The 19094-nt window shown below is 45.0% G+C and overlaps 1 protein-coding gene across 1 annotated transcript; it reads left to right on the forward strand.

Annotated features, from left to right (window-relative positions):
* Positions 1-7433: 7433 nt before the first annotated feature.
* Positions 7434-8024, forward strand: LOC136506519 (probable calcium-binding protein CML36). Its single transcript, XM_066501444.1, has one exon. It carries the CDS (start codon positions 7434-7436, stop codon positions 8022-8024), a length of 591 nt encoding a protein of 196 aa, XP_066357541.1.
* The last annotated feature ends 11070 nt before the right edge of the window (positions 8025-19094 follow it).

Below are 19094 nucleotides of genomic sequence, written 5' to 3' on the forward strand. Positions count from 1 at the left end.
TTAGAAGAAATTCCTAATGGACCCAAAATAGTAGGCTATGAAAGGGTCTACAAGACAAAATATGACTCCAAAGGGAATATGGAAAGATATAAAGCATGACTTATAGCAAAAGGTTTTACGCAAAGAGAATGAATAGATTACGATGAGAGTTTTCTCTCCAGTCTCATGCAAGGATTCTTTTAGAATCATAATTATGTTATTGGCACATTACGATTTAGAGTTACATCAGATGGATGTAAAGACGACATTCCTCAACGAGGATTTGTATGAAAATGTTTACATGGCACAACCCAAAGGTTTTGTCGTGGAATAAAAAGAAAATATGGGATGCCGCATGTAGAAATCTATTTATGGGTTAAAAACAAGTCTCTAGACAGTAGTATTTGAAGTTGATGAAACGATAAGAAAGTTTGGGTTTAAAGAAAATGAGAAGGACAACAACATTTATGTGAAGTTCAAGAATGGAAAATTCTTTTTCCACATCCTATGTATAGATGACATCCTACTCACTAGTAGTAATGTTAATCTGCCATTGGAGAAGAAGAAGTCTTTGTCCTCAAGTTTCAATGTGAATGATCTTGGTGAAGCTTCATTGGTTCTAGGAATTGAAATTCACCAAGATAGATGAAAAGGGCTATTAGGACTATCGCAAAGGCATACTGAGAAAAGATTCTAAAGAAATAAAGTTTGCATGCGAGTAAACCTATGCCTGCTCCTATAGTCCAGGGTAATAGATTTGGGAACTTTTTGTGTTCCAAGAACTGATATGAGATCGATCAAATGAACATGGTTACATATGCTTCAGCTATTGGAAGCTTAATGAATGTACAAGTAAGAACTTATCCTGACATAGGTTATGTATCTGGGATAGTTTGGCAGAAGTCTAGTCCAGATATAGATCACTGAAATGGAGTCAAGAATGTCTTACAATTTTTGCAAAGTATCATAGGCTGAAATGGAGTCAAGAATGTCTTACAATTTTTGCAAAGTATCATAGGCCTCATGCTGAGTAAGAAAGAACAAGTACTCTCAAATAGTTGTGGGTACAATTGTTAAGTTTTGGCGAGATGTGTAGTGAAATCCACAGTAGTTGCTAACACCCGCAGTTGGAGTATTATTATGGAAAAGCTCCAATGAAACAGTTGTGGTGTCATCAATGATGCATACCATAGTATAGCTTGTCATTAGGCCTCAAGAACAGGCAAAAGTGGTTAAGGGAATATGCACCCAGATTTAACAATGGTAGTCAACAACAATAACCATTTAATGTAGTTAACTCCTAAGACAATAGATCAAGTGTGCTGCCAAACACATTGACATTAAGTTATATGTTGTAAAGGAGAAAATCCAAAATCATTTGGAAGCATTGAGCATATAAGTACCAAGCAAGTACTTATGGATCCGCTTACCAAAGGCTAACCACCTAGTGCATAAGCCAAGACATGGGTTTATGTGAAAGCCTATGATTTTTTGATACTAAGCATCTAGTTGAGAATCTGTTTCAAAACAGAGAGGTGCATTGTAACTGTTTAATCTAATGGCAATTGACCGTGATGATAAGGCACGCTCTATGCACTGATCTGCGATGGAATGGGAAAAAGATAAAGTAAGTTAAGTTTAACTCATAAGGTGAGATCAAGAGGGAGAATATTAGATTTATCTCCACCAGTTGGCCCAACGGCCAATTGGGCCCTTGATCCGTGCCCTGATCGGGGCACCCAGCCATTCTCCTGGCTGATGGACCCTCATCGCGCATCGCTATAAAGAGGAAGGTGGGGGCCAAGGCACAAGACACGAGGTTCACCACAGCCGCCGGTGCCCCAACGATTTTCCTATCCCTAAGCCGATCTAGAGGGCGCGCTGTAAGCGATGGGAAGCGCCATCACCTTCGTTGCCGCCACTGGACCGCGCCTGCACGGCTTCCCCGACTCTGACCCCAGTGGCCATGTCGCTACGGTGCCATGGCCGTGACTATGCTTGGCGACCCAAGTCTTCTATCTAAGCTAAGTATTACCCACTAATCCATGCCTAAAAGTACTTTTAGACTTATCAAGATCAGTTCCTTCCACATTTCCTGTCTCTCGTGTGTGCTACTTTTGGGGTCGGGAAGGGAGATGGGTCATCTACCATCCTCTCCACACCTAATCTGCTATCAGGAGGGGAGTTTGGATTAGGAGATCCACGATGACACCTAGATCTTAACTGATGTTACCAGCAATCAACCACTTGGAAACTCTGGATGGAGTGCCAAGGCTTACTTTGATGTTGTCATCACATCGTCTTGGCTTATGCATCCTTTTTTCGTTTCATTTCTCGTGTTGTCCCAAATCTCGGTATAGGCAGGATCGATCGCAGGAGGTGCCACGATGGCATGCCAGCGCACCCACGCTGGCACTCGGAGCCTCCGAGGTGTGCCGAAAGGACTAGTGATGACAACATCATCTTCGGAATTAGAGGACAGGGACAGAGGTGTCGCTACAGTTGAGCATGTCCTGCAACACCGCCACCTCGATAGCATCGTGCTCAGCCTATAGAGCTCATGGGAAAAGTTGCACACGGGCTCCCAAAACAAGGCGCGGGCCTGGGTGCATGTGCCGGGAATAGAAGGATACATGCATAATTTTACGTTTTCACTAGAAATGTCTTAAAAGAGTAGAATTTCATACAAAATTCTGCTTTTTCATTATAAATTTCTTTAAAAAATAAAATTTTATGCGTAATTTTGAGTCTTCACTAGCAACGTCTCGAAAAAGTCGAATTTTGTGGAACAGGCCACATCATGCCAATAGAGCTCATGGGGAAACTTGCTTGTGGCGGCTGGAATAAGGCATGGGCCTGAGCGCGTGGGCAGGGAATAAAGGAAGGATACATGTGTAATTTTGTGTCTTCGCTAGGAAGGTCTCAGAAAAGTATATTTTTACGTGTAACTTGTGAAAGCATCTAGGCCCTTAGTTGGGTTTCGGTGATTAATGACGACACAAGATTACTATGACTAACATGTATTTTGTAGAGACAGTTTGAGTTAGATCATGGTAATGGAAATTGATTGAGCAATCATGGTTGTCATGCCCCTGTCGAAGGAAATCATTTCGGTTTTAAAAGGATGGACGACAAGGTTAATGATGGACTAGTTCTAAGTTTTGTTTGGCGTTAGAGAGACACTTAGAGTAGTTTAGGACTTTGTTTTTCCTTTGGCCGTACTATTAAGGGGGATATAGACTAGTAGCTTGATCTAGATGATTCTAATGGATTAGGTGTGGTGCACATGTGTCAAACTTAGTACTAGGTAGCTCAAGAATAGCCCTGAGATCGATAGAAGTCAACTTCATTCTCGAAGGATTTCGAATTGGAAGTGAATGGAGGGTCAAATGACTGACCGGACGCTAGATTGGTTGTGACCGAACATAGGTTGAAGAGTCCAGTCAGTTCATTTGATTAGCAGCTACAGTCATGTCCTGACCAAATGCTAAATAGTACATGACCGGACGCTAGGGTGCCTGTGTCCGATCAACATCAGAGAGCATCCATAGGGGCATTTTGCTGATCGGACACGTCCGGTGGGTGATGACCAGACATAGGTCAGAGTCTGGTCAGAGCTAACGGCTCTCTCTAACATAGTGACGTGTACTACTGATCGGAGCGTCCGGTCACCATGACCGGCGCGTCCGGTCACCCTGAAACTTACTGAGTTGGCCTCCAACCGTTATGTTTTGAATGAGGGGGGTATAAATACTTATCCCACTCATTCATGGGAGGTCTCTTACCCAATTGTTCAGCTGTGAAACGCCTTTGGATTTCAACAGAGAGTAAGATCCTAGTGTGGTGATTGAGAGTTGATAATCCAAGATTAAGGACCTCACTAGTGCATAGAGAGTAGCAAGTGTGCATCCACCTTTCTTATTAGGCTTGTCTTGGTCAAGTGAGAGTTTGTGTTTGTTACTCTTGGTGATCGCCATCACCTAGACGGCTCGGTGGTGGTTGGGAGCTTGGTGATCATCCAGCAGAGCTTGTGGATGACCCAAGTCATGTTGTGAGCGGTTGTGGGCGATTCACCATGACAGAGTGTTAAAGAATCAGCCCGTAGAGAGCACTTGATCCTTGCGTGGATCAAGGGGGAGCTACACCCTTGCGTGAGTGCTCCAACGAGGACTAGTGTGGAGTGGCGACTCTCTGAAACCTCGGGAAAACATTGCCGTTTTCCTTTCCCTCTCTTTATTTTGAGAATTTACATTTGAATAATTCATTTCATGTCTTTATATTCCTAGAATTACCATGCTAGAGTAGAATTGGAACCTAGGGTGCAAAACTTTTGTATGGCAGAACAATACAAACACATTCTAGACACAAGGGGCGAAATGGGCTAAGTGTGGAGCTTAATTATTGCAAAAAATTTAAAATTAGCCCAATTCACCCCCTCTCTTGGGCATCTTGATCCTTTCAACTTGCGTCTTCACTAGGAACGTCTCAAAAAAAGTAAACTTTTATGCATAATTTTGTGTCTTCACTAGTAACGTCTCAGAAAAGTAGAACTTTGTGGAATTGGACGCATCATGCTGATAGAGTTCATAGGGAAAGTTGCGTGATGCGGCCGGAATGAGGCACGAGCCTAGGCGCGTGGGTAGAGAATAAAAGAAGGATACATGTGTAATTTTGTGTCTTCACTAGAAATGTCTCAAAAAAAGTAGAATTTTATGAGTAATTCTCTTCATTAGGAATGTCTAAAAAAGAAAAATTTGATGCATAATTTTGAGTCTTCACTAGTAACATCTTGGAAAAGTCGAATTTTGCGGAACCAACCGCATTATGCTGATAGAGCTCGTGGGAAAGTTGCGTGTGGTGGCTGGAACGAGGCACGAGAGTGCGAGGGCAGGGAATAAAGAAATGATACATGTGTAATTTCATGTTTTCACTAGGAACATCTTCACTAGAAAAGTATATTTTTATGCGTAACTTGCGTCTTCACTAGGAATGTCTAAAAAACTATATTTTTATGAATATTCGTCTTCACTAGGAACATCTCAAAAAGTAAAATTTGATGCTTAATTCACTAGTAACTTCTTGAAAAACTAAAATTTTGTGGAACCGACCGCGTCACTGAAAGAACTCATGAGGAACGACGGCCGGAACAAGGCACATGCCTAGGCGCGTGGGTAGAGAATAAAAGAAGGATACATGCATAATTTCGTGTCTTCACTATGAGCGTCATAGAAAAGTAGATTTATATGTGTAATTTTGCATCTTTCACTAAAAACGTCTCGAAAAAAGTAAAATTCTATGGTAATTTTGTGTCTTCACTAGAAACATCTTGAAAGAGTAGAATTGTACGGAACCGACCGCATCATGTTGATAAGCTCATGGGGAATGTTGCGTCCGGTGGCCGGAACGAGGCACGGGCCTAGGCGCGTGGGTTGAGAACAAAAGAAGATACATTTGCAATTTCGTGTCTTCACTAGAAACTTAGAAAAGTAGATTTTTATGTGTAATTTTGTGTCTTCGCTAGGAGCGTCTAAAAAAGTAACTTTTTATATGTAACTTTGTTTCTTCTTTAGAAACGTCTCGAGAAAGTAGAATTTTGCGGAACCGGCCGCATCATGCTTACAGAGCTCATGGGGAAGTTGTGTGTGGCGGTCGGAATAAGGCACATGCCTAGGTGCATGGGCAGAGAATAAAGGATGGATACATACGTAATTTCGTTTCTTTACTAGGAACGTCCTAGAAAAGTAGAATTTTATGCATAATTTTGTGTCTTCACTATGAACATCTCAAAAAAGTAAAATTTTATGCATAATTTTGTATCTTCACTAGAAACATCTCGGAAAAGTAGAATTTTGCGGAACCGGCCGCATTTTTCTGATAATAGAGCTCCTGAGGAATGTTGCATGCAGCGGCTGGAACGAAGCACGGGCCTAGGCGTGTGGGCAGGGAATAAAGGAAAAGTCTATATGTGTGATTTTGTGTCTTCACTAGAAACGTCTCGAAAAAAGTAAAATTCTATGCGTAATTTTGTGTCTTCACTAGGAACGTCTCAGAAAAGTAGAATTTTACGGAACCTGTCGCATCATGCTGGTAGAGCTCATGAGGAAGTTGCGTGCGGTGGTCGGAACGAGGCGCAACCGCGCAAGCCTAGGCGCGTGGGAGGGGAATAAAAGAGGGATACTTGCTTAATTTCACGTCTTCATTAGAAACGCCTCCGGAAAGTTGGATTTTATGCGTAATTTCGTGTTTTCACTAGGAACGTCCCGGAAATTTTGCAGATGGCAGAGATTTCGGGAACGTTTACGATTTTTAACTGAGGACCGCTAGTCCACTCAAGTCCTTATCAACACGTACGAGACAACCAGGCAACAATTTTTTTACCATAAAATTGTTATCATAGGCCGATATCAGTCCCATTTTGTGCCCACCTCTCTCTATATTATTACCAACACGGCAGCACCTCCTTCTGCTGCCAAATATCTACAAGTAAAACATACGGATTGTCAATATCTATCTGGCAGGACCAAAATCTTTTTGCGATCCATGACTACCCGACGCAGAAAAGGAAATTCCCCCAACCCTTGCATGGCTGCTCTGCCCGGCTCTATCTCGCACTCCTCCCTCAGAGGTTCCTTCAGGTCTTTCCATGCATTGATACATGCACGTGCATCCCGCTCCAACATGCAGCCGCGGTATTCTTATCTTTTTGGCAAATCTAGAAAGCACATATCACGGAAAAAATCAACAATAAGGGAAATATTTAAGTCCATCAGCAGGACGTTGTTGTGCCTGATTGCGTGCACCCCAGCGCTTCAAGATCTACGATATTTTTGCCTTTCAAGGAAAATTGGACAAATCACAGGAAAAAACAACAACAATCAAATCCTGATGCCATCTATGATTATCTTTCCATAACACTTGATTCCTAAAGAAGTGTAAGCTTATCTTTCGCGTATCGTAGGCATGAAGTGATGCGACAATTGAAGTTGATGTTTTAGTTTTGCATTCAAATTTAGAGTTATATTTTAATTATCTATCTTTCGTGAAGACTTATGTAATATTGATTGGAACATTATGATTGCGGTATCTATTTTAGATAACAGTATAACACACGCTCATATATGTTATCGTGGTATTATGTGTTTCCGTTGCAATGCACGGGCATTTACCGTGTGTGTGTGTATATATATATATATATATATATATATATATATATATATATATATATATATATATATATATATATATATTGTGTAAATATATATACTAGCATTGAGATAATAATCAAATAATGTTTCGTGTTTGGCAACTTATTTGCATTTGGTTTCCCTCTCGTCTTCTCCACCCTGCTCGTGGTCGGTCGATCTCGATCGATCGCCTCCGATCCCACCTTCCTTCCTCGACGTGTCCTCCTCGATCACCACCTGCAAGCAAGGTACGTACCAGCAACCACAGCCATGAAGCTTAGCGTGCCGTTCTGCGGCGGCGGCTCCTCCTCCTCCGCCGCCTCTCCCAAGGCGAGCAAGAGCCGGAGACGGTCAAAGGACGGCAAGAAGAGCGGCGGTGGCAGCTCGTTCAGCTCCACCGCGTCCTCCCACGAGTGCGCGTCCGCCGTCACCATGCCGCGCACCGTCCTCCTGCCACCCTCCCCACCGCGAGCGTCGGCGCCCGGGGCGGGCAGCACCAGCAGGACTAGCAGCTGGAAGCCGACGGCGGTGACGCGGGAGGAGCTGGAGGTGGCGCTGCGCCGGGTGGTCTCGAGCGAGGAGGAGCTGGCGGAGATGCTCGCTGAGGCGGATGCCGGGCTCGTCGTCGACGCGGTAGCGGCGGCGGGTGACGAGGGCGACCTCAGGGCGGCGTTCGCGGTGTTCGACGCCGACGGGGACGGCAGGATCTCGGCCGAGGAGCTCCGCGCCGTGCTCGCTTCGCTGGGAGATGACTGCTGCTCCGTTGACGACTGCCGCCGCATGATTGGCGGCGTCGACGCCGACGGCGACGGCTTCGTGTGCTTCGACGAGTTCTCGCGCATGATGATGCATGGGCTGTGATGTACTGTGCGTGCATGTCGGCTCTTTTGTGCCGTCGATATGATCGACCGAGATGTCAATGCTTCTATATATCATTATGTAATATGTCTTCAATTCCCTTTGCGGTGGAACCCAACAATTCAGAATGTCAAATATATGAGCTTCCTTGTACATAAATTCTTTCGCACATTTCCTACAATCCAGTCGCCTGAAATCTTAGAGAGATTTCAGGCGACGACGCCCATCGTGACCGCAAGCATCTCCGGCGTCCCGTGCCCACGTCTGTTCTTCTCCAACTCTCCGGCCTCCCTCTCCGGTCTCTCCCCCCTCTATTTTCTCCAACTCTGGCGGGTATAGAAGGGACCGGTCTGGGGAGGCAGGCTTCAAGGCCTAGGCGGCGGTGGAGGCGGCCGGGCCAGGTTGGGGCGGGGCATCGCGGCCATTCGCCGGAGTCGGAGAAGAAAGCGGCGACGGAAGGGGGGGAGGGGAAGAGGGAGGCCGCCGCGTGCGGTAGGGGTGGTGCGGTGGGCGGCGATGGGAGGAGGGGGGAGGGGGACCAGACAGGAGTTGGGACTTGGGCTGGAAGGCTGAGGAAGAAGATGAACAATGGCTGGATCAGCTGGGGGCGTTGGATCTTCATCCAATGGCAGAGAACGTCGCCTGAAAAAAAAACAAAACTTCAGGCTCCTAGACTATAGCAGTTCCCATTCTTTTGTCTTAATTGAGAGGCAGAACTCCTGCCATTGTTGCAAAAAATAATATATGAGCTTCGACCCTGAAAACTATAAACATTACTAATTAACTTTTGATTATTTAGTTCAAAGAATAATAAGTTTTGTACGTAGAATTATACTCCATGTGTTCCCAAATAAATCAATTCCTAGAATCCATGCAAACTTTATAGAAAAAAGTAACAATATCTATGATAATATTTTATGGTATATCTAATGGTATTATTTTGATGTCATAAATTTTGACGCATTTTTTTAGAAATTTGGTCAAAGATTTAAAAATTAGAGTTAAGACAACTCTAGGAATCTATTGTTCAAGGAGAGGGACAAATATAATTGTAGGGTCTCTTAAAATTTATGGATTTTATATTATATTTTAAAAGAAGGTACTGGTAAAATAAATGTGCATCAAAGGCCATATGCAAAGTCTAATGCAGCACGTATTTTATATATAGAGTTAAATATACCAAAGATCACCATTTAGATATGCAAACTCGCTTTTTTCTAGTTCAGTATAATCACCTTGGTGCCTAAGTGGCATGGCCAAAGGGGACACCGACCTATGGGCTCCACATGTCATCCACATAGCAGCCAGAGCCTGCATTCGTCAGTCGTCACCAGCACACCGGCGGACCGGCCCCTTGTCCCTGATCGTGGTTGACGGATGAGAGAGAACAATGGGAGGAACAAGACAAATATGGTGTGGATGACATTTGGGTCCCACCGGTTAGTGTCCACATCGATACCCCAAGTAGGCGACCAACAGTGATAAGTTAATGGGATGCTAGCGTAATTAACTCTATTTTATATAGATCGAGAGCATATTTGACAGATAAACTTTAGGATTTCGAACAAAATAGCTGAAAGTGTTACCCAAAAATGCACTGTTGGACTTAATCCTCGTTTTGTCCACGCGTTGAGTGAACCGCACACTCTCATCAACCGCTTGCACTTTTGTGCTCACTTCGCGTAAAAAGGGTTAACTCAAGTGTGATGGTATGAACTCTACAAAGCTTATATGTTCATAGTCTAACCTCAATAATCAAGGTGAGACTAAACTCCAACAATTTTATATAAATAAACACAACATGAGTCACCATGAGCTAAATTCAAACTAGACCGGACGTCACATCTAAAAAGAAGTAGAGCCTGGTGATTGGTACGAGCCCAAATGAAGTATACAAGAAAAGGTAGAGGCAGATATACTAATTTGGCACTTGTTCTCTGAAAATCTAGGTGATAGTGACAATATAAATGTGTTTACCTGACAATGGCCCCATTCGCTTCGCCGAAAAACAAACCGAAACACTGTTCCGGCTGATTTGCTGTGAGAAGAAAACACTGTTCCGGCTAAAAAAATAAATCGAAAAGTACGGATTATAAGAGAAGCGAACATGAATGACGCAAAAAAAAGATTGGGTACAAAATCAATCGACGGCCAGATAATAATCAGAAAAAAAAATCAATCTCTGTTTTTTCCCCAAAAGACGACTGCGGGTGTGTTTAGACGCATATGTATGTCGTGCACGCATGACTGCAGCAGTGGTGGTGGCAGCTGGGATGCTGCAAATGAAATCTGCACGCAGCACCGTACAGTATCTGCAATATATGCCACGAAATTCCAGGCTCGCAACGCAACTCCAGAACTTCACTTGAATTTCTGGTCCGTCCAAGGCTGCACCTGCATGTCTTGTGTCTGTGTCTCCACGTGCAAGACAAACGCTAAAGCTATCGCCGTCGTTGACTGCTGCTGCCACCGCCCGGGCCCTGGACGACCCTGGATCCTGGTGCATGTACACTGTGCACGAGTCAAAAGCACGGAGCCACGCTCGATCGTTTTCATTTTTCTCAGTGACAAACGCAAGAGGTCGAGATGATGCAGCCTTTTTTCCACCAACTTTTCGTCAACTTTCTAGTTTGAACAAAAGTGTATTTACCCACACGGGACGTCCGATCCGACGACAAAAAGTGTTTGGTTCTTTAGTCGCTCCTAAAATTTATATCACCTCGAATGTTTAGATACTAATAAAAAGCATTAAATATAAATTAATTACAAAACCAATTACATAGATAGAGACGAATTTTTTAATCCTAATCAATCTGTCATTAGCACATGTTTACTTTAGCACCACGTTCTCAAATCATGGACTAATTAGACTTAAAAGATTCATCTCGCAAATTAGTCGCAAGTTGTGCAATTAATTTCGTAATTAGTCTATATTTAATATTTCATGCATGTGTCCAAATATTCGATGTGACAGGAATTTTAGGAGGTCATGTAGAAACCAAACATGCTCTAAATCACCGTGGTCGGTGGGACGTGCGCTTTTGAATGACGTACTCCCTCCATTGTTTTAGTAATTATTATTAAAAAGAAAGGTTATTACGAATTTAGGATTATTTGATAAAACATTTCAATCGTTCGCGGTGTTCGACGCCGACGGGGACGGCAGGATCTCGGCCGAGGAGCTCCGCGCCGTGCTCGCTTCGTTGGGAGATGACTGCTGCTCCGTTGACGACTGCCGCCGCATGATTGGCGGCGTCGACGTCGACGGCGACGGCTTCGTGTGCTTCGACGAGTTCTCGCGCATGATGATGCATGAGCTGTGATGTACTGTGCGTGCATGTCGGCTCTTTTGTGCCGTCGATATGATCGACCGAGATGTCAATGCTTCTATATATCATTATGTAATATGTCTTCAATTCCCTTTGCGGTGGAACCCAACAATTCAGAGTGTCAAATATATGTCCTTGTACATAAATTCTTTCGCACATTTTCTACAATCCAGTCGCCTGAAATCTTAGAGAGATTTCAGGCGACGACGCCCATCGTGACCGCATCCATCTCCGGCGTCCCGTGGCCACGTCTGTTCTTCTCCAACTCTCCGGCCTGCCTCTCCGGTCTCTCCCCCCTCTATTTTCTCCAACTCTGGCGGGTATAGAAGGGACCGGTCAGGGGAGGCAGGCTTCAAGGCCTAGGCGGCGGTGAAGGCGGCCAGGCTAGGTCGGGGCGGGGCATCGTGGCCATTCACCGGAGTCGGAGAAGAAAGCGGCGACGGAAGGGGCCGGGGGGAGGGGAAGAGGGAGGCCGCCGCGTGCGGTAGGGGTGGTGCGGTGGGTGGCCACGGGAGGAGGGGGGCCGGACAGGAGTTGGGACTTGGGCTGGAAGGCTGAGGAAGAAGATGAACAATGGCTGGATCAGCCGGGGGCGTTGGATCTTCATCCAATGGCAGAGAACGTCGCCTGAAAAAAACGAAACTTCAGGCTCCTAGACTATAGCAGTTCTCATTCTTTTGTCTTAATTGAGAGGTAGAACTCCTGCCATTTGTTTCAAAAAATAATATATGAGCTTCGACCCTGAAAACTATAAACATTACTAATTAACTTTTGATTATTTAGTTCAAAGAATAATAAGTTTTGTACGTAGAATTATACTCCCTGTGTTCTCAAATAAATTAATTCCTAGAATCCATGCAAATTTTATAGAAAAAAGTAACAATATTTATGATAATATTTTATGGTATATCTAATAATATTATTTTGATGTCATAAATTTTGACGCCTTTTTTTAGAAATTTGGTCAAAGATTTAAAAATTAGAGTTAAGACAACTCTAGGAATCTATTTGTTCAAGGAGAGGGACAAATATAATTGTAGGGTCTCTTAAAATTTATGGATTTTATATTATATTTTAAAAGAAGGTACTGGTAAAATAAATGTGCATCAAAGGCCATATGCAAAGTCTAATGCAGCACGTATTTTATATATAGAGTTAAATATACCAAAGATCACCATTTAGATATGCAAACTCGCTTTTTTCTAGTTCAGTATAATCACCTTGGTGCCTAAGTGGCATGGCCAAAGGGGACACCGACCTATGGGCTCCACATAGCTGCCAGCGCCTGCATTCGTCAGTCGTCACCAGCACACCGGCGGACCGGCCCCTTGTCCCTGATCGTGGTTGACGGATGAGAGAGAACAATGGGAGGAACAAGACAAATATATATGGTGTGGATGACATTTGGGTCCCACAGGTTAGTGTCCACATCGATACCCCAAGTAGGCGACCAACAGTGATAAGTTAATGGGATGCTAGCGTAATTAACTCTATTTTATATAGATCGAGAGTATATTTGACAGATAAACTTTAGGATTTGGAACAAAATAGCTGAAAGTGTTACCCAAAAATGCACTGTTGGACTTAATCCTCGTTTTGTCCACGCGTTGAGTGAACCGCACACTCTCATCAACCGCTTGCACTTTTGTGCTCACTTCACGTAAAAAGGGTTAACTCAAGTGTGATGGTATGAACTCTACAAAGCTTATATGTTCGTAGTCTAACCTCAATAATCAAGGTGAGACTAAACTCCAACAATTTTATATAAATAAACACAACATGAGTCACCATGAGCTAAATTCAAACTACCGGATGTCACATCTAAAAATAAGTAGAGCCTGGTGATTGGTACGAGCCCAAATGAAGTATTCAAGAAAAGGTAGAGGCAGATATACTAATTTGGCACTTGTTCTCTGAAAATCTAGGTGATAGTGACAATATAAATGTGTTTACCTGATAATGGCCCCGTTCGTTTCGCTGAAAAACAAGCCAAAACACAGTGTTTCGGCTAATTTGCTGTGAGAGCAAAACACTGTTCCGGCTTAAAAAAACAAGTTGAAAAGTACGGATTATAAGAGAAGCGAACATAAATGACGTAAAAAAAAAAGATTGGGTACAAAATCAATCGATGGCCAGATAATAATCAGAAAAAAATCAATCTATGTTCCCCCCCCCCCCCCCCCCCCCCCCCCCCCAAAGACGACTGCGGGTGTGTTTAGACGCATATGTATGTCGTGCACGCATGACTGCAGCAGTGGTGGTGGCAGCTGGGATGCTGCAAATGAAATCTGCACGCAGCACCGTACAGTATCTGCAATATATGCCACGAAATTCCAGGCTCGCAACGCAACTCCAGAACTTCACTTAAGAATTTCCGACTTGTTCCCGCTTGTTTCAACTTATTTCCTCTTATAGAATACTATTTAATCATTCAAAACCATCTAAAATCAGCCCAAAAGCTACCAGCCCAACGACCTGCTGGTCCGTCCAAGGCTGCACCTGCATGTCCTGTGTCTGTGTCTCCACGTGCAAGACAAACGCTAAAGCTATCGCCGTCGTTGACTGCTGCTGCCACCGCCCGGGCCCTGGACGACCCTGGATCCTGGTGCATGTACACTGTGCACGAGTCAAAAGCATGGAGCCACGCTCGATCGTTTTCACTTTTCTCAGCGACAAACGCAAGAGGTCAAGATGATGCAGCCTTTTTTCCACCAGCTTTTCGTCAACTTTCCAGTTTGAACACAAGTGTATTTACCCGCATGGGACGTCCGATCCGACGACAAAAAGTGCACGACATAAGGGCGTGTTTGGTTCTTTAGGTGCTCTTAAAATTTATGTCACATCGAATATTTAGATATTAATAAAAATCATTAAATATAGATTAATTATAAAATCAATTACATAGATGGAAACTAATTTTCGAGACGAATTTTTTAAGCCTAATTAATCTGTCATTAGCACATATTTACTGTAGCACCACGTTGTCAAATCATGGACTAATTATGCTTAAAAGGTTCGTCTCGCAAATTAGTCGCAAGTTGTGCAATTAGTTTCGTAATTAATCTATATTTAATACTTTATGCATGTGTCCAAATATTCGATGTGACAGAAATTTTATGAGGTCCTGTAGGAACCAAATATGCTCTAAATCACCGTGGTCGGTGGGACGTGCGCTTTTGAATGACGTACTCCCTCCATTGTTTTAGTAATTATTATTAAAAAGAAAGGTTATTACAAATTTAGGATTATTTGATAAAACATTTCGATCGATCGAGGTATGCCTTTATTTTATTAACTAGCAAATGGGTCCGTGCGTGACAACGGAATGTACATCTTATTGCATTGTCACCTGAACGTGACTTGTGGCTCGAATATTTATATAACGATTGCGCCATTTGTTCCAATATGTATTAGAATTGGACTCTATATAGCGTCGCTTGGCACGTATTGGAATCGGCTTCGCATTGCAAGACTCAAGTTGTTCTAGCTCGTATGAGCACAGATCATGATTCTGAGTCACATACAAGACATGGACAATGTGGGGATAGTTTGAAAAGTAAAAAAAAAAACATAAGATGAAAAAAACTTTGTTCTATAATATTAACTAGCAAACGCGTGCTATGCTGGCATCTTATTGCGCATGTCTTTGATCTCGTTCAAAATAAGCAAGATCAACTATGCTGGTAGCCACGCCATGGACATCAAGATGACCTCTACCACAAAGTAGGCCATGGACATCATATATAATTTTTGTTTGCTGTAGAAATTAGGGGAGGGGGCGTGCCCCTCTCCCTGCGCCCATGCTTACCTTTACGTAGAGTGAGTTTTGCATCTATAGCATACTTTTTTTAATATGTTATATGTATTTTCTTATAGGTTGTACCACGTCTCGTCTTTGGAAACTGCCATATTTCTTGATTACGACAGACCGACCCGATCGTCATAGTTAATGACCCTAAAAAGATGTATATGTCCTCAGAGGTAAATATAACGAGTTGATATTGCTTATATTGTTGATATTCCTTCATCTCATGCTAGCTTCCTGTTGTAACATGGCCACCGCGAGTGGCGGAGACCTGCGCAGTCAGCAGGTTACGAAGGCGTCTCCGACCTGTTACCAAAACGGAGGTTGTGCTCCCACGCCTCCAAACCCGGGAGAGAGAACGGTTGGTTAGATTGAGCTTGCAGGTTGCGGGCGACGGCCCTGACGCGGTCTCCGGCTGGCAGGCTCGCAGACGTCTCCGGCCGATTGGGCGGAGGCCGCTCCGATAGGAGACTAATTAAACGCCAACATTGTTTGGGTATGTGCAGGTAACCGGATGAGGGCGCTCGTGGACTGCGCGGGTGCTCCAGCACGGTCTCCGCCCGTCGGGGCGAAGACCCAACTAGGAGATCGGCGATCCTGGGATACCGGAGGCCTACGGCTTTGGCATCCCAGAGGCGGAGGCCCGAAGGCTCATCGTCGGATCCTGAGGCCGGACAGAGCGGAAACCCACGGCGGAGGCCCTAAAGCCCATCGCCGAGTCTTGAGGCCCGATGGGCCGGTTGATCATGCGGGCCCAATACCAGATGGCGGCATGGCAAGATTACCCCCGAGACGGAAGGCGAGTAGAGGAATATCCCAAGAATGTACTGTAGCAGTTGAGGGACACTACTGTAAACTCTGTGAATGTGGTAGTTGAGCCCTATAAATAGGGAACACATGTAACAGTAAATGGTTGGTTGGTGAATGAATCAGTGAAACCCTTGCTTTCCGTGCCATCTCACCACACTCCCTCCTGTCGTGCCTAACCCGAGCCTCCGCCGAAGGGCGACTTCCGACAGGCGGAGGTCTCTGTCTCCCCCACGTTGTCTGAAGCCGCCAGCTTCAACATTGGCGCCCACCGTGGTTTGGCCGAGACAAACCAACGATGGCAGGGAAAAGAAAAACCACCACCAGAGCAGCAACGACCACGGGTCAGAGAGGAAGGCCTAGGCGCACCACTCGTAGCACCTACGCAACCTCGCCAGCGGAGGATGGCACCAGAGCAGATGCCCAGGGTCAACAACCGGAACCCCAACATCAAGAGATCCAAGAGCCGGAGGCCCAACCAAACTCAGGTACAACACACGAGCAAGAACTGCAACAGCTGCAAGCACAGTTGCAACAAGCGCAACAAGAAAGGGACAGAATGGCAGCAACATTCGCAGCGAATCAGCAAGCTACTCAAGCGTCAGCACAAGCAGCAGAAATAAGGCAGCAGTTGGTAGTCCTACATGCTGAGATGCTAAGTATGCAGCACGCAGTACCAGCGTCAACCTCCGCGATCCCAGCCTCCGTAGCAACACCAACCGCAAACATGCCTCCGCCAGTGATCAGCCCAACCACGATGCAAACTCAGGCGATGCGGAGGCCTATCGACCCCAAGTCCCCACTCTCGGAAGGCATACAACAATCGCCATGGCCAACGGCGTACAAGCCAATCACACTACCAAAGTTCAATGGCAAGACAGATCCCCATCAGTTCATTATGAGTTACGAGGCAGCAGTAGCCTCCGCCGACGGAGACGACGCCATCCTGGCAAAGTCATTTGTTATTGCTGCCGAAGGTGATGCGTTGGCTTGGTATTCCATGCTTAAACCAAGCACAGACTATTCCTGGGAAAATCTCCGGATAAGATATTGGCAAACTTCAAGAGGCTAGCAGCACAGTCGCTGATATCCATAGATCTGTTCCAGTGCAAACAAATGCAGGGAGAGACACTACACGACTACTTCCAGAAATTTGTGCAACTAAAGGCGAAGGCACCAGACGTCCCAGAAGAGATCGCCATTGAAGCGGCGATCAAAGGGCTCCAAATCGGGCCGTTCGTAGCACACCTAGCAAGAAAGAAACCAACTTCCATACAGCAGTTGTACGACGAGTTTGAGAAGTACTGCAGATTAGACAATGACCTCCGAAAAAGGCTGGAGGAGCAGGGTCAAAACAGACAGCAAAACAACACCAAAAACTCACAGAAGAGCTATACGAATCAGAACACATCAAATCAGAAACCACGCCAGGGGCAGGTGCTTAGCATCGAGGGGCAACCTCACCCCGAACAAGGGCAACTGACAGGGCCAACAGGGCCGGAGACCCAGACCAGGAACCAAGGTAGGCAAGGCTACCAAGGAAAAAACTGGAACAAAAACCACAACCAGAAACAACGCAGGCCATATTGCGTTTTTCACGGCGAAAACGCAGGGCACAGCACCAAAGATTGTCCGGAGACAAAAGAGACATAGGAAAGAATGAAGAACAAGCAGACCGCCCAACCTCCGGCACAACAGAATGCAAGAGAGGTCAACAACACCTACACAACTAGCCACCAACAGTACTGCCCGATGTACCCAGCGCTAAACGCAAACCAAATACATCCCTCCACACTGGCCTCCGCCTATTACCCAGAATTCCTACCAGCATGGCGGTCAGCGCCCTCACAGCAGCCTCCGACGACCAACTACAGGTCGGAGGCAAGCCTGACCTACATAAACCCAAAAACTCCCCACATAACCTACCTCGAAACAAACCAACCGCCACAAAACCAAAGCAGGTTCGAGTATCCGCTGCAATAGCAGCAAATGCAGCAACTGCCTCCGCCACCCCCTCACAACCAACTCCCAACACCAAAAAATGAGCCAAACCCAGAAAACCAAGTCAACCCTCATGGAGCACTGCCGACAATAGGCATGATACTGCCAATCGCCGGAGGATCATCAATGGGTTTTCAAACGAAAAAGCAAAAAAAAGATCACCTCCGCCTGGTAAACAACGTAGCAGTCCAAGGCCCAGCAAAATACACAGATTGGTCCAGAGTCCCAATCACCTTCACAGAAGAAGATCTCCAGCTAGAAAGCTACCCCCACACAGACGCGATGGTAATCAAAACAAACATAGCAGCATGGGAGATAAGCAGAGTGTTGATCGACACGGGCAGCTCAGCAGACATCATCTTTACAAATACCTTCGACCAAATGAAGCTCAGCAGGAATCAACTACAGCCTTCCGAATCACCTTTGATAGTTTTCAGAGGCAAGCAGATACAGACACTAGGAAATATATCACTCCCAGTGTCCTTCGGAACCCAAGCAAACGCCAGAACCGAATACATAACCTTCGACGTCGTCGATCTGTATTACCCATACAATGCCATCTTGGGAAGAGGATTCACAACCAAATTCAACGCAGCCCTGCATATGGCCTACCTGTGCATGAAAATACCAGCACTCCATGGTATCATCACAGTCTGGGGCAGCCAGAAAGAAGCAAGAAACATAGAAAAAGCAATCTACAGAGCCCAAAGAAACATCAATGCAGTTGAGTCGACAGACAAAGAACTAGAGCCTCCGGATATGCCTAGAGGAAAAACAGACATGGCAGACCAAGAAGAGACAAAGCTGACCCCTCTAGAAAAGGAGCTACCAGACAGGAAAGTAACAATCCGCTCAGAACTGAGCAAGGCAGAGGAGCAAGAGCTCATGGAAACTCTAGTAAGAAACAAAGACATCTTCGCCTGGTCAGCCTCCGACCTCTAGGGAGTCAGCAGGGACATCATACAGCATGAACTGGATATAAATGAAAACATGAGGCCAAGAAAGCAGAAACAAAGAAAAATGTTGGAGGACAGAATCCTGGCAACAAAGGCGGAGGTGCAAAGATTGCTAGATGCAAAAGTCATCAGGGAGGTCAAGTATTCAGAATGGCTCGCAAATGTGGTACTGGTA

Source organism: Miscanthus floridulus, chromosome 15 (assembly GCF_019320115.1).
Source record: "Miscanthus floridulus cultivar M001 chromosome 15, ASM1932011v1, whole genome shotgun sequence".
Lineage (NCBI taxonomy): Eukaryota > Viridiplantae > Streptophyta > Magnoliopsida > Poales > Poaceae > Miscanthus > Miscanthus floridulus.